Source organism: Dendronephthya gigantea, unplaced genomic scaffold, assembly GCF_004324835.1.
Source record: "Dendronephthya gigantea isolate DGI-Jeju-01 unplaced genomic scaffold, DenGig_1.0 000093F, whole genome shotgun sequence".
In the NCBI taxonomy this organism is placed as follows: domain Eukaryota; kingdom Metazoa; phylum Cnidaria; class Anthozoa; order Malacalcyonacea; family Nephtheidae; genus Dendronephthya; species Dendronephthya gigantea.
Genome location: NW_021163103.1, coordinates 596475 through 623704, shown reverse-complemented (window position 1 = coordinate 623704; position 27230 = coordinate 596475). Strand labels below are relative to the sequence as shown.

Below are 27230 nucleotides of genomic sequence, written 5' to 3'. Positions count from 1 at the left end.
TTCAGTCGTGAACATGTAAGAACAGTACAATTTTGCTATGCTTGTTTAATACAGAAAACGTAAATACAGAAAATAAAGACAAATGTATATCAGGGGACTAAAAACATGAATGACTTTTTTAATTACGACAATGACAGTGAGTCTTGTATTTCATCTAATATGTATCTCGTTCTTTGCAACTTAGCATCAAATGTGGTATAACAACTGCCTAAATAGACAAAACACTTCTCGACGTTTCGACCTGAGGGCCTTCGTCAGGAGAGTTAGTATCATACTAACTCTCCTGACGAAGGCCCTCAGGTCGAAACGTCGAGAAGTGTTGTCTATTTAGGCAGTTGTTATACCACATTTGATGCTAAGTTGTTCGAAGACGCTGCCACGCTGCTCCTTGGTTATATCGTTCTTTGCAAGATCAATTGACCTAGGGATGTCTATGGTTCGTTCCAAAACTTTTAATCATAATTCCCAAATAACGGGGCTCTGCATTGTACGTACATACATCGATGAACATTACATAATATCATGTTTTTACCTGATGAGAGGTGCATCAACTAAACCAATCTGTCAAAATTGATAGTTCTAGTGCGTCAATAAGACACGGTGAAAGACCAGCCAGTGTCACACCTCGCTTGTGTTACATTCTTAAACCGTTACTGATTGCATTTTTCATAATTTTAGTGTGATACGAAATTAGTTGTTACACTTAATTGTATTGTTTTCAATTAAAGCGAACAGTATTTTAATACAATCAAATGCAAATACGTCCGGGTTCATTTTAGTCCAAACAGGGTAAAGCTTTGCACCCATCATCCACACAAATAAATCCTTTCCAGATTTCCTTGTAGAATGTTAATAATATACATCTTAAAACATCTGCTACCCTGACAATCGTGCAGACATCCATACCAGACTGCACGCCACGCCTGCTTGTTGTGTTTCTAGTCAGTTGGGGTTAATTTTATTGCAAGTTGATTATTGGGACAATCGGTTCAAATACTTCAAGCAGCAGACATTTTGACTCTTTGAGCAGCACCACTATCTCCGTTAGTCTGAACACGAGTCACATTCTCTGTCAGTCCTGTTTGTGTCACCCTGTAAACATACCAAGTTCAGAAGATAGAAATGGTTCTACTGATAAAAACGATTTCCCACAATAACATATAAAATTAACTTACACTTCCTCCATTTCTTCCCCGTCAGAATCCTGAGATACATGAAGATAAGGATTGTCTGAACCAGGTCGGAATTTATATCTAAACGAAGATTAGCAGTTGTATGTATCAGAAACAAGAACTGTTCACAATGGATAGAACATTATCAAGTAACTCACCCAGTCATTATAAACAAGGCCATCATCGATAAATTCAAGAAAAACTGTAATAAAGTAAAAAAAATTGAATCAAATTTTCTTCTCACTGATCAGAGAAAAGCCGCTTTAAAATTTTCAATATGTATTCAAAATCACTTCACCTCATCTAACCAGAAATATTGGAAGGGAACTGTTATCTGAAGAAGAAACAAAAATCAAAGAAATAGGTTTAAACATGCTATAATGACACAGAAGCAAATGAATGTAACGAAATACCTTTACTATTTGAACGATAATTCTCGTGAAGTAGATATAGCAAACAATCTATAAGAAAACATTCCATTATTTTCTAAACTGCAGCGTTGAGATGAACAAGAGAGAGTTTAATGAAACTGCAAGTTCTTACCATGATGTAAAACTGTCGAAACAACTTTAATTTCGCCAAATTCACAGCAGCTGTTAAAAAGAAACAAAGAAACAATTCAAAATTGAAGAAAAAATACGAAGAATTTCTCGGAAATTCATTGTTTGCCACCTTTTCCGTCCGTTTGTGATGCTTCTTTTAGATGCCTGATAGCCCTAGGAAATAAAATAATTTGGTTACTGTTGTCTAGAAAATGTAGAACTGTAAAAACATGAACGAAATGCATAATAGCAGTTCCAAAGAGGTAGATCTGAATACATTAGAAGATCATGGAAAAATATTTTACACATCAAGGTGACAGCAATCAGTCTGCAATTAAAGATTTGGTATAACTTTAAGAATCTCTAAATGCAGGACCAACTACGAGATATATAAAGATATATTAAATTTTGTACCATATAACTGGAAATAACACAGCTCCACAGCATAACAGATCAACCAGAAGGAATATTTGTTTGTGAACAAAGTTAAGGGATAATTACCACCACATTTATTATAATCATCGTCATATTTATCATAATCATCATCACATTTATCATAATCATCATCACAGTTATCATAATCATCATCACATTTATCATAATCATCATCACAGTTATCATAATCATAATCACAGTTATCATAATCATCATCACATTTATCATAATCATCATCACAGTTATCATAATCATCATCACATTTATCATAATCATCATCACAGTTATCATAATCATCATCACATTTATCATAATCATCATCACATTTATCATAATCATCATCACATTTACTGCATCATATTCATCACAAAAAAAGGATATCCAAGTAATATAATCAGCTTGTGCTTCTTCTGTTGATTCCATTATAATCAATGCAATGTTGTCAAAAATCTAGAATGCAAATAATTTTACAACAATCTCTGATTTATATATTATGCAGAATAACATCAATAGATTATAAAAACACCATAGGCACCTGTAATGGAATGACAATAAGAAATATTTTCTTATCTCGTCCAGATAAAACATGTTTGATGAAGAAATATCCAGTTCCCAAGAGAATGATTGTTGTAAAGAGTAAACCACCTTTGAATCTAGAAATAAAAAATATTTATTAATAAAACATTTTTTTACTTAATTTGACTGTTATTACTTACAAGTGAGCAATATAATGAAGAACCGCCCAGGATTCCGCCTTTGTTCCATCACGTCCAATGTAGTAATAATTGACCTTATCAGAAAAGAACAAATTTACTTAAAACACTGTTTAATATCCAGTCAAAAACTATAGCTGAGTGCTACAGAAATTTGTGTAGTATATAGTTATTGTTGAATCTTACAGCATTTAAGAGAACATCCAAGGACTTCAATAACACCAAGAGAAACATTAAATAATGAACTTTAAATGTTTCAGACCTGAAATAAAAATATCAATGTTTAATTTCCTAAATTACAATGACCACTTAATAAACCAGGACATCATAAATCTCTTACCAATATTGCCTAAGAATATAAAACCAAATGCATGATAAAATGGAGAAGACCACAGCAAAAAATCCAAAGACCATTGGTAGTGGTGCCTGGAAAAACACAGAGAGATAATCTTGATATTTTAGCTTATTAATATAATAATGTAGATAGACTTCAAAACTTACATCTCCAGCAGACAAATAGTTACCATCATTTTCCTCTACAACTGTGATCTACAGAAATTTTTAATACAGTACTTCCGTATTGGTTAAGTTCATCAATCAATGGTCTCATGATTAATCTAAACATTGTTAAACATACCGTCATGTCCACTGAGTTTCCAATCCCACCATGACAGTTATGAAAAAACGTATTGTATAAACCTTTTTCTGTGCTGTTTTGTACCTCCAGAATAAACTGTCAAAATACGAATGTGTTCACATTGTTTAAAGCAATCATACACACTCAATCTTCATAACTATAGTCAAAGCATGAATACTAATATAAATTAATCACTTCACTTACGCTGCCATTGATACTGATCTTGCCACTGGATTTAGGTTCATACACAAACAATGGTATTGTTTCACTTTTGGTACAATATCCCAGAGAGATTGGATTCTTGATTTGTTTCACATTCGATGCTTTGATGACTGGAAATATGTTGCCACATTTTACTACTTCAATGCTGCCCAGCATGTCATTACGATGAGTCCAGTTAAATATAAAGAGATCAATGGCAATATTTTTATCAATATTTGATGGCTCCAACAAACACTTGTCTGTGTGACCTTCCTAAAAGTTGATAATATGAAACTGTAAAAAACACATAGTCAATTACAATTTTAGCACAATATTCAGTGCAGACATTCCAATTTGTCCTTGGAAGAGAAGATTTACAAGTGCCTGCAATGTGCAAACAGTTTGTTTTTAGTCTTTATGCTATAATTAAACAATTTCTTGAGCTTCTGGGGAACTCTATGAGTATATTCTTGGTACACATACAATCCTTGGTACATGCCTGCTGTGGAGAGATCTGATTCTGATAGTTTTAAGTGTATTGCCCTGTTGATCTCAAAACCATCTTCTTATATACTATTTAGGTAAGACAGTAGACACTAATAAAGGACCAACAAATTTTTGAACCATTTTTTACAGTTATGAAGGAATCACACTCTCCTTCCTAATGTGTGCGTATGACTATCATCTCTTATAAATGACAATCTAATAGTATTAATTTAAAAAAAAGGATAAATTTACCATATACGTTGCCATACCACTGCTTGTAGTCTTCTGAATACTCAAGCCAAGCTATATAAATAGAACATATTCTGTATTTGTCACTGATAACATATCGTTTATAAAAAATCAAATACTTACCCGCATTTGTTTATCTTCACTTTTCTTAAAAGTTAAATTCTTAATATTAATATATATTTGTCCTTTTTTTAAAATTCCAAATGTTGAAATCTTCACGTGTCCTCGCTGATCATTCTACAACACAAATCAAGATGAACAAATTATTAATTTATAAAATCATCTAGGATTTCATATACCACACAAAAATTTTATTTTTTCAATAAAGTAAAATTCGTTATATGCAAAATTTTACAGTGCGGGGATGGAGTGCAGTATGTAGGAGGGGGGGAATGCAGTATGTAGGAGGGGGTGGGGTGCAGTATGTAGGAGGGGGTGGAGTGCAGTATGTAGGAGGGGGTGGGGTGCAGTATGTAGGAGGGGGTGGAGTGCAGTATGTAGGAGGGGGTGGAGTGCAGTATGTAGGAGGGGGTGGAGTGCAGTATGTAGGAGGGGGTGGGGTGCAGTATGTAGGAGGGGGTGGGGTGCAGTATGTAGGAGGGGGTGGGGTGCAGTATGTAGGAGGGGGTGGGGCAACCTGGGTACAAGGTTTTGGATGGGTCGGTCTGGTTGTTAAGCACTTTACAATGAATCACCAGTAGACAGTACAATTAAAGTGAAATGATGGATTATTAAGATAGCTGATAGCATAAAATTTGACTCATATGTGAGTGGAATGTGAATGGACAGAAATAATAGCAACCTGTTCAGCAACCCACCTAAAAACTTTAAGTATTATATTTTAAACGTTAAACACCTTAGAGAACTGTACGACTGGGGCTGTATGTATAAAGGCAATATAATTTTCTTATAATATTAAAATGCATTAACACCGGCTTACATAAACAATCAAATTATTTTTATTTATATCTCACAGTGACCTACGTACATAAATATGTTATATAAAGCATCTGGATACAAACCTCTAATTGAATATTGTGTATACGGGAAAATGAACTTTCAAAAAGCAGAAAAAATAAGAGAAAAACTCTTCTAAAATGGTAATAAAAACCAGCCATATTGAATGTGTTTGTGGAAGTTGTTACGTCATCTATGTTTCCACTTCTACAAAGAAAGTTTCAAAAATCATTTTCTAGTTGAAATTTACATTTTCCGCTCTTAAATAATTATAATTTATGCACCACCTGCTTTTTAATTGCAACACCGCGTGTATTGTATTGTTACATATGAATATTGTTTACATGTGAATATTTCTTGACAGAACTCTCATTTTGACAGAATATCATATACCTTTGGTAGATATTCTCTCTGTTTTGTATTTCTAAGCGTTTAAAAGCAAACAAACATTATTGGTATTGCAATATACTGTAACCAATGCTACCTCATCCTTTTCAAGATGAAGCGACATTTTATATATACGCCTTCACATTTGTAATGGCCACTGTAATTTGTGTGATATTGTTATCAAGATACATCAAGCTAAACCCAGGAAGGCATATATGATGTTATGGTGGAAAAATCTCAGTCCTAGTTTCTATGGTTTTACCCAGCCGAGCTGCCAGAAACGAAAAGATGCATCTTTGAAGTTTGGAGAATGGAATTTGGATATATAAAAAGATGACATTATTTCTAATATATTATACAGAACATCCATAATCCATTGGGATTAGATATGATGTACTATATATAATAATGGTGATGTTTTTGTAATAATACTAAGGGAATTTGGAAAAAATATACTAATTCTACCTAATTTCTAGCTTCGACTACATCAACATTTTGTTTTTTCAAGTTAGCCTTATGAGAAACTTCTGTACATAGCTCCTTAAAACATCTACCTTATTGGCATTCTTGGTAAAAAAAGTTAAATTTTTGCATGAAGAGTACATAAATCAAACGAATAGTATTTATTTTTGAAACTTTGTTAAGGCCCATTTACACTGCGATTTCTCGTATACTATTTGTGCCCTGGCGTATGTGAACATATGAACACACGTACAAACGTGACACTCCAAACCCTTCCTGAGCAAACTTGAGTGAAGATTGTGGCAAAGGCCCTCTTTTGCATTCGTCAGAACGATAATTGCATGCAACTTAAATCGTGTACTCATGTAGTGTAGTTTAAACAGGCCTTTACAGATCACTCCACAGGTGAGGCCATGTGATTTGGCTCTATTAACCGTGGCTCTGCTGTATAGCATGTTTATAAGTACATGCTATATGGTGATGATGTACATCAAATATAAGTTATATTACATTGGGCAACAATATAATAGGTAATATAATACAGTACCGCACTGCTTCAAAATATGAAACCTAATACCCCAAAGAAAATATTGTCTTACATAATAGAATAAATCTGGTAAGATTTCCAAAACATTGATTGACCTTCACATTTTGACAAAATAAAGAAAAAAAAATATTTTTTAGCTATTTGATTGCTATTTTTTTCAAAAACTATCTTGAGATCAAAACCTCATAAAATATTAATTTGAAGAATGATGAGGCCAATTTTGATTGGCAGAAACCATGGTAAACACAGTATGATATGAGAAGTGTAGACATGCCGATTTTAGCTAAACTCCGAAACGTATCAAGCTACAGTCGTATTGTGCGATACGCTAATTCCTTTCATTCCTCGCGTAGATATCTGACAAGAGATGGAAACTGTGTAGTTTTAAGGAAAAAGGCGTTCTGTCAAAGTTTTAGGACTTTACAGCAGACTTTTGACCGCAATTTGCCAGTATTCATCGGGGGAAACCGCAATTATGGCCGTCTTGCGAGAGTACATGTAAACAAAACGAGGAATATGAGTTCTGAACACGGAGAATCGGAGTTTAATTCCTCTCAAAAAGAGAACGACGATTTATCGTTGCCCTTTTGGATATTTTTATGGTCCTTTTTGGCTATATTTGCTGGGTTTATATACTCAAAGTTAAACAGGCAAAGAGATGACGATTCCGAACAGAAATCTGAGGTCCAATTCACTACAAACGACGAACAAATTGCAAGAAAATTGGTTAATGAAATATCAAAAAAAGATTCGGGAAGGACACCGTTTAAAAGGCAAAGAAGTTATGAAATTATTGACGGAGAAGTTCGTATTCATTATGATGTAACTATGCTGGAGGATTCGCTGCACAAAAGAGCAAATACTGAAAGGATTTTAGAATTATCTGAGGTGGAAAGTATTCCAATTCCTAGCACAAGTTTAGAAGATTTAGAATTTGTATACCCAGGGAGTTTACCACGGATTGTTGAAGAAGGAGAGGAAGAACTGTTGGGAAATGAAAACGAAGAGAAAACTCCTTTAAAAGACGGACGTGTTTATCTAAACGAAGGAAAACCAGAAGTAAACCAACTTTCACAAGAAACAAAAAATAAGAAAACCCAAATAAATACTGCCAAAGTATCAAACCAGGTAAACTCTGATCAAATTGCAGACAAATTCGAAGCCAATGGATTACATTTGGAGAGGGGAATGGATGATTTTATTGCTTCAACTTTTGAAACAGTAACACAGGAAACGTTTATAATCCCTGCTGAGTCAATAAAAGACGCAAATAAAATCCCAATCATCTTGCAAAAGGACAATGATACTGAGTTCATCAAAAAAGACAAAGACATAGGATTAGAAAACGAAATGACTGTGGATGAACATTCAAGTAGCAGTGATGAATTACGATCGACATCGGGAGGTAGTGTAATAATAAAGTCGTCTGGTCCCACAAGGAGTACAAATTCCTTAAATAACTTAAGTACTTCTGTTTACAAAATGACTGAGGTACAAAAGACCCCAGAACATAAATATACTGTAACTAGACGCGAGGTGACAAAACTAAAAAGCAGTAAGGAATGTTTGGGGGAGTCTGACTCTTTAAATGTTGAAACAAGCTTTTCCTTTGTGGAGGCAGAAGGTATCCAAGAGACAGCTGTCAATGATGGTCTCATTAATGGTGAACAAAAGAGCTTGGAAAATGATTCCTCAATGTCACATCCTGATATACAAGTCACCACTGAATCTCAGTTTAATTCAGATAAAAATGTTAAGGAAGATTTGGGAGGAATAAGAGATAGCATCAATGAAGGAAGGGATATTTTAGTTGATAATTCTGGTGATAATTTGTTTAAAGTTACTGGAGCAAGTGATGGAAAGTGCTTAGGGGACGTAGCAGAATATAATGGATTTGTCTATAAAGAGAAAAACAATGACAATTTGGATGAAAATGAGAATTATGGGATTTATAGTGTTAAAAATGACCTTACAGACAGGTCGAGATCTTTTCCATCATATGAAAGTGTGCATGGTAGTACGCATTCTAAGTTAGAAAGCACCAAAATTGGTAATTGTGATGACAAAAAGAGAACTGGGCTTGAGAATGATAAAACGCTAAACAATGTTAGGATTGATAACTCGTCAAAGCTTGAAAACAACAAGTTGGAACAAGTTTTTAACCAGTCATCAGACAATGTATTACATGCAGAAGATGTAACAGTAGATTTAAAATACTCACAGAAAAACTCTGCTGCAAATGCACCATCCCCAAACCAAAATGATAACTTCAGTGAGGCTAGTTTACCTATGGTGGATAACAGAATTGGATCAAGAAAAACAATATTTGTAAAAGACAATCAAAATATTGAACATGAACAAGAAGAAGCCATAATGGAGACTAGTTTTGATGATTCAAGAAAAGCTATTCCTAAAGCTGGTTTTGAAGAAGCTGCTATGTTTGCTGGGATGCAAAATGAAAATAACAGACCAGAGTCATTGGAAAGTGAAATCTCTGGTGAGAATGATTGAGAGTATTTAGAAAAACTGTAATATTGCACACTTTGCTGGTGCTTGCTGGTCGTGGTCAGTGTAAGAAATTAGGTCTGATTTCCAAGTGTTTGACATCTTATGACCAAGTAGGAACTATGTTTACATTCACTAAAAATACTTGTTCTCTCAAACTTGGCTGAAATGCTTCATTATTAACACATTCCAAGATATTATGTTGACCACTGCCATCTACGCAATGAAATCTAGCATAACTTACATTACATTGCAAATCACTTTATAAACTGTACTAAATGCACCTTAATTATTGCACCCAAAAAATGAGCATTTGAGGCTGTTTTCCACAAGATGGAATTTGCTGTGCTAAGCAAGATTATTAGCTCTGCTTTGAAACTTGATCCCCCAGTAGAAAACAGCCCCCTTATTGTTCTTCACTGCACTGTTATATTTCTCTCAAATACAATCTATAAACATCCCATTGATATATTGATTTAGTGTGCATTTTATACAATAAATTCTGACATACAATGCAGTTGAGCCAACTAAATTTTGAACCAAACATATTTGACTAATAAAAATCAGTTATTTTCCAGGTAATTATCATTTAATTGCATGATTAAAAGTTAAATGACAAGAGATTAACAATGTTTGAAAGAATATGCTTTTGTGTCTGGAGAGGAGAGTTTTCCCACTGATGTTAGGTCTGTTCACACAATACAATTATTTCAGATCTAATTCACTTCTGACAGTGACATGTATGCAATGCAGTCTATCATTAATAAGCAGTACTGCAGTGGCTTTTGTTGATTGATTCCCATGCAGATTGCAACAGACTATAGAGCATCTATCAGAAGTGATTTAAATCCAATAAAACTAGATTTTGTGGACAGACTTTTAGTGTGATTTTCTTGTATTGTTAGCAAACAACTTTAATATCTTTTACGTAGGTGAGATTGTAATCCTTGAAGCTTATGAAATGAATGAAGTTGACGAGGATTGTTCTGCATCTCGCGAAGATGATGATCAATCTGAGAACGCTGATGTGTTTGCAAGAGCAGATCTTCTTGAAGAGGATGTCTTGGTTGCTAAAATAGTTACAATGCAAATACCTGATGCAGAGGACGTTGCTAAAATAGTTACAATGCAAATACATGGTGCAGAAGACGTTGACGTATCAAGTTCGTCGTGTCAGAGTGTAGTTGACTCATGTGAAGAAACTGTCATGAGTAACTTCCAGGGAGTATTCAAACAAGTGTTGTCTCAGACTGACTTTACAGAACAAAATAAACCAACTTTTACCAACAGTGATTTGACAGAAGAAATTCCTGCAAAAGCCAGTTTGCAGGAAGAAAATGTGTTGCTTGCAAAAGTTATCACGTTTGAAGAGCCTGGCTCGGATATTCATTTGGCAAGTTCAGACATGGAAAATTGCGAGACCATCTCTCCAGCTGATATACAAACCTCTTCAGAACCAAAATTTACAGTTTCTACGAAAATTGATGCAACAACCACTCAAAATATTTTTGTAAATACGGACGTAATCGAACCTGAAACCATAATCACTTCAACGTCGACAAAAATGTCACACACAGAAGTGACATCTACGACAGTAATTTCAGTGGTAAAGAAATCTGAAGTGGATGAGAATCTTGGTCATAATTTACAAACAGAAAATAACCATAGTGATTTGAACTGTGACATACATGATGAAGCAACAATATGGAAACAAACTAATGATGGTGAAGTTGAAAATCAGTTGGGAGAAAGTTCTCTAGGACGCAAGCTTGACAAAGACTTTGTTCAAAGTTTTGAGGCAAATGACGAGCACACCTCTGAACAAACATTAATAACCTCTGCTGCAGAAAATAAAGAAATTATTGCATCCGATATTAACGGTATTAACGATGATCGCCCGTTCTCCAGTGAGGCTCATCTGTCGATCGTTGATAAAGATCAACAAGTTGCAACATTTTATAACCCTGACGTTGAATCAATCCAGGATTTGCCAACAAACGCTAGTTCAATAGAATGTGTAAAAGAAATTAATAAAATTAGTGAAATTGATCCACATTCAAACAATTTCTCCAGTTCGAAAGATCAGGTAAATTATTCCGAGAACAGCGTCGAAACGAATCATTTCCTAGAATCAATTGAAGAAAATTATGATAATCATATCACCGAGCTTGAACCAAGTCCAAGTCACAGTTTAGACGAAGAGAAGAAATTAGACGATACTGCAGAACTAATCTGTGCAATAACTGTAGATGATGATGTAATCATGCCTAAAGAATTGACTGAAGTAAGCAAAACTGATGAGAACGTTATTTATGCAAATCAAATATGCGAGACTGAGGAGTTTGCAGACACATTGATCGCTGAAAACTATTCCAATCAGGCGAGCGACGGTCCTAGGAATACGTCAAGAAAAGACAGTCGAGGAAGTCGTGTTACCACAGTGGTTTATGCCAGTCAAGTATGTGAATCTGAAAAGAACGAGGAGTTGCAATGTGAAGCAGAAGATCAATCTACGGACAGCGAATTAACAAAAGTCGGCAAAAATGAAGCCAGAACTACGGTGACTTACTCAAATCATTTGAATGAAACTCAAGAAATTGTAGAGAATATTTCTCCCAGTAAGGAAACGGAACATAACCAAAACACAAATATGGATTCCTCTGTCTCACCACATCTCAATAACGAAGAAAGAAATTTTCTGGAGACGAGTTTAGATAGTCCATCTTCACCGTCCAGTCCAGTGGAAACCTTCAGTCCTCGTGAACAACAAGATGATGTAGTTAATTTTGATAATAAACACGGAATTCCTGATTCTGCTCTAGATAAAGTATCCTCTGATGTCCAGGAAGTAGAGTTACTTTTATTATCTAGCAATGAACCAAATAAAGCTTCATCTGAATTAAGAACATTTGTTCCTCGCAGCGAGACTGATGTTGACTATTTCAGTGACATTGATGAAATTGATATTGATGTCCTTCCCGAAGAAAAATGCCAAAAATCGAAGTCTGTAACAGACCTTGATGAGGCATTAGCTTCTTTTAAAGGTTTGGATTATCTTCCCAATGAAAACGACAACATAAATGGCGGTCTATCCAAGTCTGTCCCTGATATCATAGATAGCTGTCGAGAGGAAAGCCTTAAAAAAGAAGGTTTAGGAGAAAAGTTTCAGAAGAAAACCCTATCTCTCTCAACTCCAGAAATAGGTTCTCCTCAATCAGGTTCCAAGAAAGTTACCAAGATAAAGATTGTTCATGTGAAATTCCTAGAAATGCAGGACGAGGGCGAGAGTGTCGAGGAAGATTCTTTTATTTATGAAGGAGAGTTGCCAATTACAGGAAAAATGAAACGAAGAAGTAAAAACTTATCTGACGAGATGAGAAGTCCTGTATCAAGTCCACCTCCTGGTGTTAGCAATGAAATAGCACAAGAACGATGGATTGCGGAAAAGACGAGCCTCAAGCAGTTAGAATTTGAATTTGGAGATTTATTTCAAAGCTCGTCACCACCACCAGTGTTAGGAGCGAATGAGTCATCCACGGACGGACACAATCAAGCTCTAAATAATGAGAAAATAATTGATATTCCAAAATTCCCGAATTATTCAATTGTTCGTGATTTTCATGAGGGAAAATCGTCTTCGGAAACAGATGTTCGAGCCTCTGACACAAGTGATAATCGTCGATCTTTATTGGCTGAGACAAACAATACAACGTTTAGGACAAATACAACTACTGATAGTTCGAAGTTTGAAACCAATGATCAACGTGTCCCAACGAAACAAACCGCTTCCCCCACAATAAGGAATTATGAAACATCTAACGCGGCCTCTTATTGTAACATCAGTACGGACAAACCTTTAGACATGGAAAAAGCAAGTAAAGAAATCATTTCTGCACGGCTGGTTGTCACAGAGTCGGCAACTAAAACAACTAATGAAACAGCACGCTCATATCAGTCAAGTACAAACACGAGCCTCGAGACAAAAATAAGACATAAAACCACTACCCAGGGTAGTTCATCCATTACTGAGAGTGAAAGACCCAAGAAAATCTCGAGAACAACTGACTCAGGTAGTGGACCTAGATCAACGGTTGAATGTAAAAGTTTTGAGGACATGCGATTACCAATATCGTCTCGTAGTACAACCCAACCATCAACAGATTCTATTGCATATAGATATATTCCAGGAAATACAAATTCCTATAGCAAAGCACCAAAACCTGTCCCAGAACATGCAAAATACGTGGTAAAATCAGGAATGATTGCGGCACAATCTCCTGTTAAACAAACTAACACAGGAAATATTTCAAACCAAGCACGGTACGGCGAGCGTTCATCAAAACATGTAGCCAAATATACAGAAAACACGAAATCATCTCGAAGCACCCAAGTTCGTTATACTGGTAGTCCGCAATCATCAAGTCCCATGGACAGTCCTCGGCATGGACTGAAACTTTCAGAAAAGTTCCGTATATCGGAGGAGAACGATTTGGAACGTAAATCTGCAGCGGTTCCCGGCATTGACGGTTCGACGTTGGCTGGCTGCAAAACTGATACCAACCAACGAACTGATGGCCCGAAAAACAAAAAATTGAACCATCGTGGGTCGTATACCAAAGCAACGTCACAGCATGGTGGTGGTAGACTGGTTACTGTTAAAGGTGGCATTATTAGTGACTATGAATGTAGCAGTGACGCTGACTCTGAAATGTCTTACAATGTTCCTTCGCCTCGTGTCAAAGCGAAAAGATTCCATCGTCCACAAGTACAACGTGTCGACTCAGCATCATCTTCGGAACCCGATAGCCCACGAATAGGAGCGATGAAGGAGGAAAGACGAAGTATGAGCGAGTTGTTTGGAGTTGATGAAGCAACTTATTCAAGTGATGTCAGCAAGGATGGAAAAGATGAAAATTTGTTGTCAGGATTTGGGAAGAAAAGCGATGAAAGAAAAACGAGTCAAACAAATCAGACTTCATCAAATGTTTACCAAGCGAAAGGTACCATATTTGACCAAAGGCAACAAGGTTTTAGAAACTTCAACGTAGCTTACGACACGAGAGTTGTCCCGCATCACCAACATTACACGAATAATTTAGAGCGAAATCTTAGTCCGACAAGCTTTCTACAAGAAGGCAACCTTGATGACCAAACATCTCCAAAAACAATTGAATTCAATCCATTTGAAGATCTGGAAGGCCGAGATATTTTACAACCCTTTGAACGCTGCCATTCACCAAGCAGTGTTTATAGTGATACATCGTCTGTGTTTTCCTTCAACTGTGATTTTGATCCCATGCCACCTCCGGCGGGAAAATTCGAACCCGAAGTGTACACGTGTGAAAATCCCATGTGTCGAAAACAGGATATTCTTCTAGGACCAGAGAAAACCAGTTTCAAATCATGTCCTGCCTGTTTTACGTATTATTGCTCCAGCGAATGCAGAAAACTTCATTGGCCATCTCATAAACAGAGCTGCTATTTTGGACGTGTTAATACCTATGTACGAAGTATTATTCGTTTATGCCAACGACGTGAAGATTTGAGCATGTATTTATCCCAGCTTGCGCGAGATGGCTACAAGAAAAAAGGTCGAGGTGTTGTTATGGCGATATTTAACAGTCCGGAGTTAGCAAGAGAATTTATAACTAAAGGCCATGATGCGTTTTCGGGTCGTAAACCAACATATAGTTCGCTCGCAGAGTTAAACCGAGAAGGGATAATCTCAAAACATCGTGTCGCTCTTATGCAAGCTGTTCGAGATTACGAGCCGAATGAAGAGTTTGTGTTTAATATTGCTGTCGTGGCTACCAACAGCATTCCTGTTGCCCCAGCTCCACGATACAAGCTAAACACTGTTCTACATTGTATCAAAATGCCATTGAATGATCTCATTGTCGCAAGACAACCCAAGGATTATGAAAAGGTCGAGACACGGCTATTCGCCCTACCGAAGTGTTCAAGACATGAATTCGTAAACGAAATGGAAGCAAGGCGTCACTATTGTCGTAATCTGTCGAAAAATCTTCGCCAGTATAACATTAAATTGAAAGAAGATTACCCAGAATGCTACAAGAAATTATGTATGTATGTTGAACATAACATTTCATTTGAGCCCATGACGGTTTACGGACAGCGGAGTGGGCTTGGGTACAAGTGTGTGATAGCTCCTGAACAAAGCTACCCTCTTAATGCTGAGTACTGTTAAGACAGTTTTGGAGAACTTTAATAACTACGGTTAAATTGTACAGCGTTACCAGTCCCATTTAGTAGATGACTAGCGACATTCAAATGGCAAAGACATTCAGTGCCGGTCAGTGAGTAATTGTGAAACTTTGTCGACGACAAATACGCAAAGTTTCACAATTATTAATTGACAAATTGTCGTCATATTAGGACATTTCTATCTGTGCATATTCAGACATTTTAGAGTTTACGCTTTTTAATATATCACACTGCATCTGTATGTATTTACACGGATAATATCAATCCTAAAATGCAAGACGAATTTGTAAATTTATTACGCACTAACTAAATCAAATCTATTTCAGTATTTGTATCTGTCAATCTTTTTGTCAATTCTGATAGTAAATATAACGCCCATAAACTTGATATTAGATCGTTCGGTCGCCGCAGTCTCATATACCAAGGAGCAAAATGAATGAAAAATTAATACATCTATACCAGTTCTCAAAAAGGTCTTTCAAATCTCTAAGAATGATCTCGTGTTGCCCTAATGAGTAATGAGTGATAATGTTCATTATTAGTGATGCTTTCAGCGTGGTGTATTTTGCGAGCCTACACATTCGTTGCCGTTGGTTTTATATACTGAGTATCATTTATAAATTACGTGCACGTAAAAGTTCATTTATAAAACATAAATGATACTTACAATGAAAACAACGCTTGAATACAAACATAGGGTTGGATTCTGTTGATGATCTGGTGTGTGTTTTCTGACATACAAATATATAACAACTTAAAAGGTTTTACTGAAATTTCCACGTGCATGTGTGAATATGCGCTGTAAAAAGAACGCTATACCGAGTGGAAACCCGCCATACAGAGGCGACCTAAACACTAAACAACCTTCCTTTCCTTAGCTTTTCTTGTATAAAAATACAGCTATGCACATGCCTTTCTTTTTTATTGCTTTAACTGAAATATATTTTACTTGTCTGGTGTTAAAGTATCCAGTTAAAATGATGATAAAAACGTCTCACAGTCATCACTTTGATCTAATTAACACCACGCTGTGTACCTAAGATTATTAACAACTCAAAGATCTAATGAAATTGGCACACCCCTCTTGTGTTGTTTAGCCTCAAAATTACCTTCACAGCATGATTTGAAAGAGATTTTGCAAAAAAATTGGATACGACAGAATGAAATACCTGTCCACTGGTTATATATAGTGAGCCTAGGTGATATACTTAATATGCAGGGTATTTTTGTTTTGTGATGGTGTGCAAGCCGCAGTTCTAGCAAGTATACGCAAATAATGGCAATATCAAAGATTCTCAGTTCGGGCAATGTTGGCAACATTGAACCATGCCGTGGACACGATGTGAAGTCTAATTGCTTAGCGATAATTCATAACAAAGAACGTACTTCTTCTAACTCACTGCATGGGAACCAATAGTTCATGGTTAAAAATAATAAAATACTACCACAAAACAAGCTAAGCTACATTTTAGACAACTATCATGTAACGAACCAAGGAAGAGAACAAGGAAAACAACGCCTGGAATAGCTGTGCATTTTTAATGTGGGAAAATAGGAGGGAAATGCTATGCATGATCTGAGAAAGCAGACCGTAACGGCATAATTATGGAGTTGTTTTTGCTACATGATTGTAACTTAGTTGTTGCTAGACGCTAATCGTGTTACTCTCAAATACACGTTCATTCAAATGTTATTCGTTTAATTTCAGATAATTTTGTATTAAACTAAGTTATGATGAAAATATTTGAACATACTAATGGTCAAACCGATATTTCATAATCAAACCGATATTTCTAGAACATTTTACCCAACCCACAAAATTACCTACCCAGAGAGGCAGTTGCCCTGACTTGCCCACATGATCTGTATCCTGCGATTCTCTTGTTTGAAAATAAAGCTTTGTCAGTAAAATGTACTTGTGTTTCAACATCTTAAACTTTGTTACTTGTATTTTCTTCAACTTGAATACGAAACTCGTTGTTTCTAATCAACTTTCACACTTCAAATATAAATATGGCGTAATACCACTGGCAGACCGCAAGCCAGTAACATTAACATCTGTTGTCTTAATACTGTTCAGCGATATATAAATGCGACATTATCGAAAACCCTCGCAGCATAGCAATAAAAATAGATCATGAATATCTTAGATGATTTTATGAAAAAAGAATGTGAAAGTGAAGTATAGGTCCTCAGTATGCGAATACAATGTGGGAAAATATTCGGGAAAATTAGGTTTGAATATATTGTATCGGTCAGACAGATGTCAACAAAGCCAAAGGTCGCGCAACATTGATCTTAAAACGGAGCGTTTGCAAGACCACAATCGTCTGGCGTGCATGCAACCTTGATTAACGAGTATTGACGCTGCAATCTGATTGGCCTAGACAGCCATTTCATCTTGTGACAGCCAATCAGAGTGGAAAGATTTAATTGCGCCGTACGTACGAATCTAATGAGGAAAGCTCGCTCATTAGCATTTCTGGCTTGATGGAAATTGTACACAAAAATTTCGTCGTATGTCTAAATACAGCATTGTGAAACTACTTCAAGGGAGTTGACATCGTGGCTAGTTTAAGCAAAATGCCTTTCTACTTCGCTTTTCAAAACCGACGAAGAAAAGTGAAGAGGAATTTGGTGTTAGGGAACAAGACGAAGAAAAAATCTCGCAAAAGCGGCGGATTTGACAATTCACAGTGGTCAGGCATCGGCGTTAATGAGTTAGCAGCTTATGAAAACTCGACGCTCAGCGTTGCTAGACGGCTTTCATTAGAAAGTTCGGTACTGGATGGATCTCGAGGGATTTCACCGCTATCGCAGGAATTAGAAACCGTTCCTGGATCACCCACGTATGAATCTGGCCCTCCTAAACCACCAAGACTTATGGAGAAGAAATTATTTACTTGTGAAAATCCGGAGTGTAACCGTACTGAGGAGCTCTTGGGGATGATTGCTATAAACTTTAAAGCCTGCCCAGCTTGTTTTACACATTATTGTTCCACAAAATGCAGGGTGGCGCACTGGCCTCTTCATAAAATGGTCTGTCATTATGGTCGCATGAAAAGTTACATGAAGATCATAGGTGAACTTTGCAAGTCGTGTGAAGATGTTCAGTCCCAGTTATCATCCTTGGCTACTGCTGGTTTTTACACAAAAGGACGAGGATGTGTCATGCTTGTTTTCGCGAGTGCAAACGACGCAAGGTTATTTATTGACGAAAAAATAGGCCAAAAACCAACGTACTCATCCCTGGAACAAATCGAAACTCTGGGCGTACGCAGTGAGCATCGGAAAAACTTAGTGCGTATAATTAATCATTACAAACCAGATTGTGAGTTTGTTCTAAACGTCGCCATTGTAGCTGAGCGTAACATGCCTGCTTCGCCTGCTGTCCCCAGAAACAAGGATCCCTCTCTGATAGAACAGTTTGTCATTCCTCTAAATGGAAAGAAGGAAACTAGTTTAAGTAAAGCATATCGAAGATTAACTCTCTAATTTCAAGCCAAATTTATCTAGGTTTATCTCACAGATAACACAGTCCGGTGTGCTGGAACAATTTTGAAAAATGATATATGTAATTTCAAAGAACATTTTTGAAACTGATGAAACATGCAACTTGGTATATTTAAGATTGACTGCGTCATATATACATGTCATATACATATAGCAGACGTTGTAGAGATGAATAGCTCATATGCGCATAATTGAAACGTTTAAAATCGTTCAAAGTTCTTAAAAAACAGAGGCGGAATCCCAGGCAAAGCGATTGGCAGTGCTTAAGCTTACCATGCATGCTGGCTAGGACACATAGCAAAATTTGAGCAGGAAACTAGGGATAATCTGTCAACGGCAAATGTATCATCGCAGCCCTTCCATGCACGAAGGCTTGAAAATAAATTAATGTCTGATCTTCCATAATCAAGAATACCACAAGGCCAAGATCGAGGCAAGGATTTTATCACGGTTTTATGTTTCGACAGAAATTCTACTGAAGTTTCATTCAACATTTCTTAAAATATGTACTGCATTGACTACAACTGTAAATTAGTATTACTATTAGGTTCTATGGCTTATACGGTTAGTTGGCTGTTGGCCTATATTTTCATGATAAAGATGTAAAAAGGAAGGGTGCATATAGCATATGTATATATCAATACGTAACTACAAACTACAAAATAACTACATTACAGTATGACTCAATTGTCTCAATATGACATGTAACATATTATATACTGTTGTTTGATCTTGTATTGCGGGTTTCTTGCATAAATCAAATCTGCTTGAAAACGTTTTGTGGAGTTTGCGCGAGAAGATTTTTGCAGATGAATTTTAAAAATTGCTGGTTTTTTATTTAGTTTCATCCACTTTTGCCTTTTTTTAGTTGTCTTTGGGAAAGTTTGATAATACCCAGATATTGAGAATGAATGCATGTCATATTGTAAATATGTGCAAATAGTAAAAAACTCAGGATTTCTTTCTCAAACTTCAACGACAGTCAAACTTCAACGTGGCAGATGTCGGCAATCGGACAATCTGGCTAAATATAAACGATTTAATTTTTAATTGGGTGCAAAATTGAGATTGCATGAAATTAAAAGTTATATTTATATTGGCGCGGCTCACACTTGTGCCAAATTCGGAAGAATTGTCTGAACAAAAACCAATTTCAAAATGCCTGACTATATAGTACATAGTCCAAGTTGTGGCTCAAAATTTAAAAATATTTGGTATAAAAAAGTGTAACTTTAATATAGTTGAAGTTAATATAATTCCCAATACTCGTGCTTACGTCAAAAAATTTATTGTTTCTTATTCACACTTGACAACAAATCCCCAGTTTCCGGATTTTTGTGTAAGTACTATCCTTAGCCCATGACTTCGAGAGAAAGATATATCGCTATATAAGTGTTATTGACGTATACTCTCCAACACAGGGCAGGGGAAGTAAGCCACAAGCTACCCTATGATTATCACTGACGTATAGATAGATATTGGCTCACTTGAGAATATCTCTCAGTGGCCGGAAAATGACGAATTCGACCATGGTCGAATTAACTGGAAAATGACGAATTTGACCGTGGTCGAATTGGCCGGAAAATGACGAATTCGACCATGGTGGAATTGCCAGGAAAATGACGAATTCGACCATGGTCTAATTAGCCAGAAAATGACGAATACGACCGTGGTCGATTTGGCCGGAAAATGACGAATTCAACCATGGTCGAATTAGTTGAGAAGAGATTAAGTTGGAGTGACCCGGTGGTATATAAGACCCACAGATGATTTTATCTACCTATTAAGTCGTGCTACAAAATATTTGAAAGAGTATATTGATTGCGCTTCCTTAGCTTCACGCGGAAGATCATTCCAAAGTTTAGCACCACTGTACTTAAAACTTTTTTTAAGAAATTCGCGTCTCGGTTTAGGAAGGGCCAGATCAGTGTAGGAATTTCTGAGGTCGAATTAGTTTGAAGAGAGTTCCTCGTCATCAATAACTCCTTCAGGTTTGGTGCACTATAATCGTTCAGAATTTTGTACAATAATGTTGCCTTGCTCATAGCTCGTCTTGAATCTAAGTTTTTCCATTCAAGAGCCTGAAGAACGTCAGCAGACCTGATTTCATAACTAGCGCCAGTTATTACATTCTGGCGGCTCGATTTTGAAACTTTTGTAAATTATCTCTCAGTGTTTTGTTACAAACTCTCCAAAGCGGAGAACAGTAATCGAAGTAAGGCTGAATCAGAGCATTATAAATTGATATCAAAGTATTTGGTATCGTATCAAAGTATTCGGTATAGTGATGGGGCATTCCTTCCGTGTCTTGAGACATTCAATCTGTTATTTCGAGTATTCAATAGCGTCTCAAAAAAGATTGGTAACACAGAGCACCATCACAACATTTATTCATTATTCATAAACCTGAGTTATATGCATTATTTACTAAGAAAATTAAAAAAAAGCAAGCAAGCACAAAAAGATGAATTATTATTGGTATTGGGGTTGTCCTGGATCATCCAACAACGGCAGTTACTTCCCTAAAGTTAAATCAGAAATTGCACCTACTCCTTCACACAAATTAGGACAAAGGAATAAAAGAGATTGATGTTTTTAAAAACAACTTCGCATCAAGTGCGGTATAACAACTGCCTAAATACACAAAGTCAAAAACAGCTTCTCGACGTTTTGACCTGAGGGCCTTCGTCACGAGAGTATGATGATCCGATAATATGATCATATGACGACAAGGGTCTCAGGTCGAAATGACGAGACGTTTTTGTGTATTTTAGGCAGTTTTTATACAACATTGAAGTTGTTTGGAGACGCTGCCACGCTGCTCTCTGGTTATCACTGGAACGTTATCTCAAAAAAAACTGTGCCAACTTGGCTTACTGCCTGACAGAGAATCCGGCGCTATCCAGTTCAAACCAAAACAATCACAGCCTGAAAGAGCAGTCAAATGAGTCAATACTCTTTTAACAGTAATTTTAAGCTTTATTTATAACACTAATATAACTGATGCTATCCTCAAGAGAATCTAGAACCTATGTACATGCACCCAACCTATACATCCTTGGCATAGAGAAAGGTCTGTACGTTGGTACCTACAAACATCATACATGCATATCCACACAGCTGTATCGTGCAATTAGATAAATATATCTAATAAAAACTGTGATTGGAAAATTTATAAACATCTATAGACTGTGCATGGTGATAATAGACAGCCAGTCATAGCCTTATGATAAATAGGAAAATAAGCCAATATGACATCATTAGTAAGGTATATAGCTATGTTGTGCATAGTTAAAACAGCAACACATTAAAAAATCTACTTGTCTTGATATAAATAAATCCAGTTTTGAATAAAATTGCAGAATTAGGAAGACAAACTGGGAATGTTAAGAAATGCAGGTATGGTCACCTCAGACAGCAATCAAACTACAGTACACTTCAGTGTTTCAGAAGCAATGGTTTCATATACCACTAAGAGATAGAGAATGTTGCTTGTTCATAGTTGGCTCTTTTGCCAGAGATCACATTCATAAATTGCGTAAAATTTAGGTTTCACTCATAACATATTCAAGACAATATCCCATAAACACTAGTAACATGCTGAATATTGCAAATCGATACCAGAACACCTGGTCTGCCAGTCGTATACATTCAGCACACTGAACAGCCCGAAAATTACACTTCAGTTGTTCATGGCATTCCCTATCCTTTCTCTTCACTTGCAAGTTACAACCATGGTTTGTACACGTGATCAAAGCATGATCACAGTTTTTTATATGATTTTTCAGCTCGCCTAAATGCACCACAGCTTGGCAACCTTCATTTTCACACGAAATTTCCAAAGCATCCAAATTATTCTGTATATATCGCGATGGTTTTTTCAAAGATTTGACAGAAAGATATTTCTGGCACAACGGACATAAGCGAGACCTTACGAGATGCCCAGTAATACATTCTTCACAAAAATGGTGTTCATTTTCTTGACATTGCTTTGGGTTCATCAAAACATTTCGGCAAATAGGACAATGTAGATCTTCTGAAACTGTAGATCTAAATCGTTCGTCTGGGTATCCTTCAAAATACATCCGTTTCTATCACATTCGATGAAACAAATGATCAAAAAGTCTTCGTTCTACAAGCTACATAATTTAGTTTAGCAGTTCAAAACACAAGTTAACCGGAAGTACTTTCGTTTTTAATCACTTCCGATTTTGGCTCGCTCAGTTTTAAAACTTCGCACGTTTTTGACCAATACGAAAAAGATAAAAATTTACAATACAACCAATCATGTTAAATGTGAGCTTCCTAAGGCGGGAAAATTTCACCATATTTTCAATGCCGTTTACCGATAAACAAATACTGTATTGATAAAAAATTTTGAAAAATTTTTGAAAAATTTAAGGAATATAGCAGCCAGTAGGTTAAAACAAACCTCTTGGATGTATAAATATATATCTATTTAAACTATATAGCTATGCTAGCGTACTAACTAAACTGAAGATGTATAATAAAAAAACGTAGTTTTAGAGAATTGTTTTAGAGTGCCTAGTTTAACTAACTGATCTATGTATGATAATCATTATATATACTGGACCATCTTGCACCCCACAATGAAGCATAATGGCCACCCAAGATTAAAATATTTTGTGTATAAGTGCCAAAAGCCCTTCAAAAGCAATCATGCTTAACGGGAATAACACACGAACCACTTTGAAACAAATAGAGAATACTTTAACATCGTTTCTTCTACAAAAAGGTTTGAATTAAGCCAGTTCTTTCAGGACTAAAGTTCTCGAAATATTTTTCTCTGATTGAAAACTGCGTTAAGCTGATCAAGGTACGACAGATAATGATGTATTCAGGATTAATATAGTTCAGTTTCGGCTTCCAATTCACTATCAAATATTTAATATAAGTAGATAGCTATATGTTTCAATATATTTGTGTATATAGGGGCAAGAATATTCATTATAATCAACTGTGATGTTTGTCAGTTACATAAGGGCTGCCTAGACTGAATTTCGCAAATTAAACTAAGTTCTGCTCAGAAGAAAATGTTCTAAAATGTGTCCGTGCATGAATTTAACACGAATTCGATGCATGAGAAATATGCACTCTATGCCTATGGTACAGTACAATACTAAATGACTAAATGAACGTGATATAAAGATCGCCCGTTTAACGCACAATTTGACCACTGTCAACAGCCAGTGTAAGAACAATTGGTGTTTAAGTTTAGTTTAGAGCTAGAATTTTACCGATATTCATGTTAACACGATAAATGTAGCTCGCTATATTTTTGCGAGTTGAAAAGGCAAGCGCACTTGGTGGTAAGGATAATATGTAGTTCTGGTTCAATATTGGATTTATAATTTATTTAGAGCGTGTATTGTGTCATTTATAGTTTAATTACGCCGGGTAAATTTTATACAGCTATGAATATATAAAACCCAAACCAGGAAACTAAAGAGAAATAAAGAATATTTATATAAATTTATATGAAGCTACCGTGAAATTTTGACGAATTTTCTAGATGTAAGGGGGATTGAAAACATGCATGCATAACGTGGAGATATTTCTACCAGCAAAGTGGAGATATTTCTACGGGCAAAGTGCTTCATAAAAATATATCATATTATAGCAAAGAGCTTCGTGCATACCATTCAGGGGATATGCAAAGATAGATTGTTGTTCTCAAGATAGTCTAAACACCGTGTATGTGAAAGTGAACACTTACTTGCAAAGAATATAGCTGATTCCGCAAAGCCTTTTGACTTTTAGCCACGATTTAGTCACCAAACACTGTTATATTACGGCCGTGCTTTTCCAAGCATCTCAAATTTCATAGCTGCAGGTAAGACTACAAGCACGGCCGGCGGAACATGTATAATGTATATTGATCTTTCTCAAAGGGACAAAACTCACAAAAGTATAATTATCAGTAGACTGTACTTGTTTTGAGCTGCGCCATACATATATGGCCAGAAATGATGGCCTGGTTTCTGTAGTTTTTATCTGAAATACCTCATTGGAAAGTAAAAAGGCAAAGATAATAAGATCAGTAAATTTGCATTCACTTGTTTTTAAGATAAGATCGGTTAACGAGGAACAATTAAAAAGTTCGTGCACTGCGAAATATACAATAATATAATAATGGCCAATTAGCATTCCTGCCACTAAAATTAAACAAATGCAAGGAATGCATTCTTAGCAAATTAAATGAAATCTAACCTTTATTACCAGCATTTTGAGATTTGATCACAAATTTTAATACATGAAATTTAGAATTTGGGTTTGACATTAACTTATAGAATCGAAATTTTTACCACCGACACCGTAAACTTGTGGTTGGGATTTATTTTTTATTAACTTTATTATTCTTCTTCTTGCTTGCATTTTCTGTAATTGTCTGCTGGTATTTATTGTAGACCACATCTATAAAACGGATCGAAATTTTCGACTTTTCTCAGCGATACAGCGGGTGACGGTTCGTTCTTTCAGTGAAAGTCCTAGACTTCCATTTAATTTAATTCTAAATGTCATAGAAACCAGACTTTTTAAGGTAAAGACGTAAAAGACCTTCCTGTTTTAAATCACGGTCATCCAATGACACGTACCTCTAGTCTAGAAAGATTCAGTTTATGTGGTGAAAAAGAGAGTATTATAATTATCGTATATGCATGAGATTGAGATATAACTAGATCCAGATAGGATCATAGTTAGTTTATATGGCAACGTTTTATTAGAGTGAAAGAATGGAAAGAAGCTTCCGGGTTACAATATACCCACCTTTATTGTGAATTATATATGGTGCAGTACCAAAGTAAATACATGATAAAATCTACTATGACGCTGAATATTTTACGCAATTGCACCCTCAGCATCATTTCCCAATTTTTCTTTCTCCCAGATGGATGACGAAGTGATCCTGGCCGCCATCTTGTTAGCTGCAGCAGGCCTTCTTCTGATCTTAACTATTATCATGTTATGTCTCATCTTCAAAGCTTCGAAAACCAAATCCGAGAAGAAAAGTTCCAGATCAGAAATCCCCAGAAGCAGTCACGATAACACGGGCTTTCAACGAGACAATGGTGTTTCCATGTACGAAAATAAATCGGGTAATATGGATACTCGAGTTAGCCAAAGCAATGGCGAAAACAAGGCAGAATGGCCTTCCTCATATAACATGTATGCAGTGTCAAGAAGTTACGCTTTCCCAAAGACTGGCGATCATTCAGAGCAAAGTTCTGAATTGGGATCAAAAGCACAACCATCAAACCCGCCTTCAACATTCGCCAGTCGCTCCAGCACTCTTATTACTCGTGAGGTATTTGTTTTTATTGTAACCCTTATTTTTACTGGATAGCTCTATCAGTTCAAACCGTTCTTCCCACAAGTGCACTGTAAGGACCAGGGTTATTGGTCCAGTGTTACTACAGAAGGAGTCCCTAACTGATCTTACTTATACAAATGCATGCAGTTTACTGGATAGTTATCTTTAAATCGTTTATTGAAGAGGTCCAGTAAAACTTTCCTGTGACAGCTGTAAGAAAATTAGCCAAAGTAACCACAAAATTTGAGTGCAATAGGAGATCAGAAAAACTTGTAGTGTTGACAATTGCACGATGCAAAAATTAAGCCTTACTTGGCACTCAGATAGCTACAAAAGACAAATAAGGCACCTGAGTTATATAATCAAGCTAAATTTTTTACACAGGTCCAGCATAAAACGTTTTCGGAGGAAGTTTTCGAGGGGATAAATCAGGATGCAATAACTGATTACACAACTTCTACAACCTTACCAAGAAGCGAGACAAATGATTCAAGAGTCTGGAAATCACGCACTGCCTCAGAAACTGTCAGCCTTCATTCACATGATACAAACTCAGTTCGTGGAAGTGTGACTCAGCGAAATAGTTATTATTCAAGTTTTAAACCTCGCAATGCATCTGTGTCAAAAGAAAGCATATCGCAAGTTGTCGAGGTTTCAACAAATTCTGGAATAACAAGGCAGAAACTTGCAACCCACTCCATTAAAACCTCAGGGTCCACCAAAGTTTTTTCCTTTGACTTAAAATAAACTGCTTACTGCCAATAGACCTTTTTCATAATGACGTCAAACGCGGAAGGTATGATGTTACACGAAATTTGATTGGCTCGATAGTTTTGTGGAGCCAATCAAATGTCGTGTAACATCAG

At 36.1% G+C, this 27230-nt stretch overlaps 4 protein-coding genes across 5 annotated transcripts; 3 read left to right on the top strand and 1 right to left on the bottom strand.

Annotated features, from left to right (window-relative positions):
* Positions 1-432: 432 nt before the first annotated feature.
* On the bottom strand, positions 433-25156 carry LOC114533596 (protein GPR107-like). 2 transcript variants are annotated; one of them, XM_028555140.1, is made up of 23 exons: positions 24769-25156; positions 18844-18956; positions 15978-16026; positions 9010-9075; positions 5458-5599; positions 4559-4672; positions 4439-4489; positions 3704-3973; positions 3500-3595; positions 3364-3411; positions 3203-3288; positions 3049-3124; positions 2866-2939; positions 2685-2802; positions 2531-2599; positions 2129-2190; positions 1845-1888; positions 1716-1765; positions 1586-1633; positions 1471-1506; positions 1331-1374; positions 1176-1253; positions 433-1092 (listed from the first exon to the last, which is right to left on the bottom strand). In XM_028555140.1, exons 5-23 carry the CDS (start codon positions 5551-5553, stop codon positions 999-1001), a joined length of 1554 nt encoding a protein of 517 aa, XP_028410941.1. In that variant the 5' UTR covers positions 5554-5599; positions 9010-9075; positions 15978-16026; positions 18844-18956; positions 24769-25156; the 3' UTR covers positions 433-998. The 2 variants fall into 2 exon arrangements, with proteins under 2 accessions (XP_028410941.1, XP_028410942.1); XM_028555141.1 differs by lacking the exon at positions 5458-5599 and having other exon boundaries at positions 24769-25155.
* LOC114533594 lies at positions 5999-15951 on the top strand. Its single transcript, XM_028555137.1, has 2 exons — positions 5999-9285; positions 10226-15951. Exons 1-2 carry the CDS (start codon positions 7044-7046, stop codon positions 15499-15501), a joined length of 7518 nt encoding a protein of 2505 aa, XP_028410938.1. The 5' UTR covers positions 5999-7043; the 3' UTR covers positions 15502-15951.
* Positions 17544-20185, top strand: LOC114533598 (apical junction component 1 homolog). The gene has a single exon (XM_028555145.1). It carries the CDS (start codon positions 18102-18104, stop codon positions 19011-19013), a length of 912 nt encoding a protein of 303 aa, XP_028410946.1. The 5' UTR covers positions 17544-18101; the 3' UTR covers positions 19014-20185.
* On the top strand, positions 23666-27200 carry LOC114533601. Its single transcript, XM_028555149.1, has 3 exons — positions 23666-23868; positions 25942-26358; positions 26749-27200. The coding sequence occupies exons 2-3, from the start codon at positions 25942-25944 to the stop codon at positions 27109-27111; spliced, it is 780 nt and encodes a 259-aa protein (XP_028410950.1). The 5' UTR covers positions 23666-23868; the 3' UTR covers positions 27112-27200.
* Positions 27201-27230: the final 30 nt, after the last annotated feature.

Excerpts from the sequence above, each read along its gene's own strand:
- LOC114533598 (XM_028555145.1), top strand. The coding sequence starts at position 18,102 with ATGCCTTTCTACTTCGCTTTTCAAAACCGACGAAGAAAAGTGAAGAGG.
- LOC114533601 (XM_028555149.1), top strand. The coding sequence starts at position 25,942 with ATGGATGACGAAGTGATCCTGGCCGCCATCTTGTTAGCTGCAGCAGGC. Across the intron at positions 26,359-26,748 it reads GCACTCTTATTACTCGTGAG|GTCCAGCATAAAACGTTTTC; the intron begins GTATTTGTTTTT and ends TTTTTTACACAG.
- LOC114533594 (XM_028555137.1), top strand. The coding sequence starts at position 7,044 with ATGAGAAGTGTAGACATGCCGATTTTAGCTAAACTCCGAAACGTATCA. Across the intron at positions 9,286-10,225 it reads ATTGGAAAGTGAAATCTCTG|GTGAGATTGTAATCCTTGAA; the intron begins GTGAGAATGATT and ends TCTTTTACGTAG.
- LOC114533596 (XM_028555140.1), bottom strand. The coding sequence starts at position 5,553 with ATGGCTGGTTTTTATTACCATTTTAGAAGAGTTTTTCTCTTATTTTTT. Across the intron at positions 3,974-4,438 it reads GTGGTATGGCAACGTATATG|GAAGGTCACACAGACAAGTG; the intron begins GTAAATTTATCC and ends ATCAACTTTTAG. Across the intron at positions 1,375-1,470 it reads AATATTTCTGGTTAGATGAG|TTTTTCTTGAATTTATCGAT; the intron begins GTGAAGTGATTT and ends ACTTTATTACAG.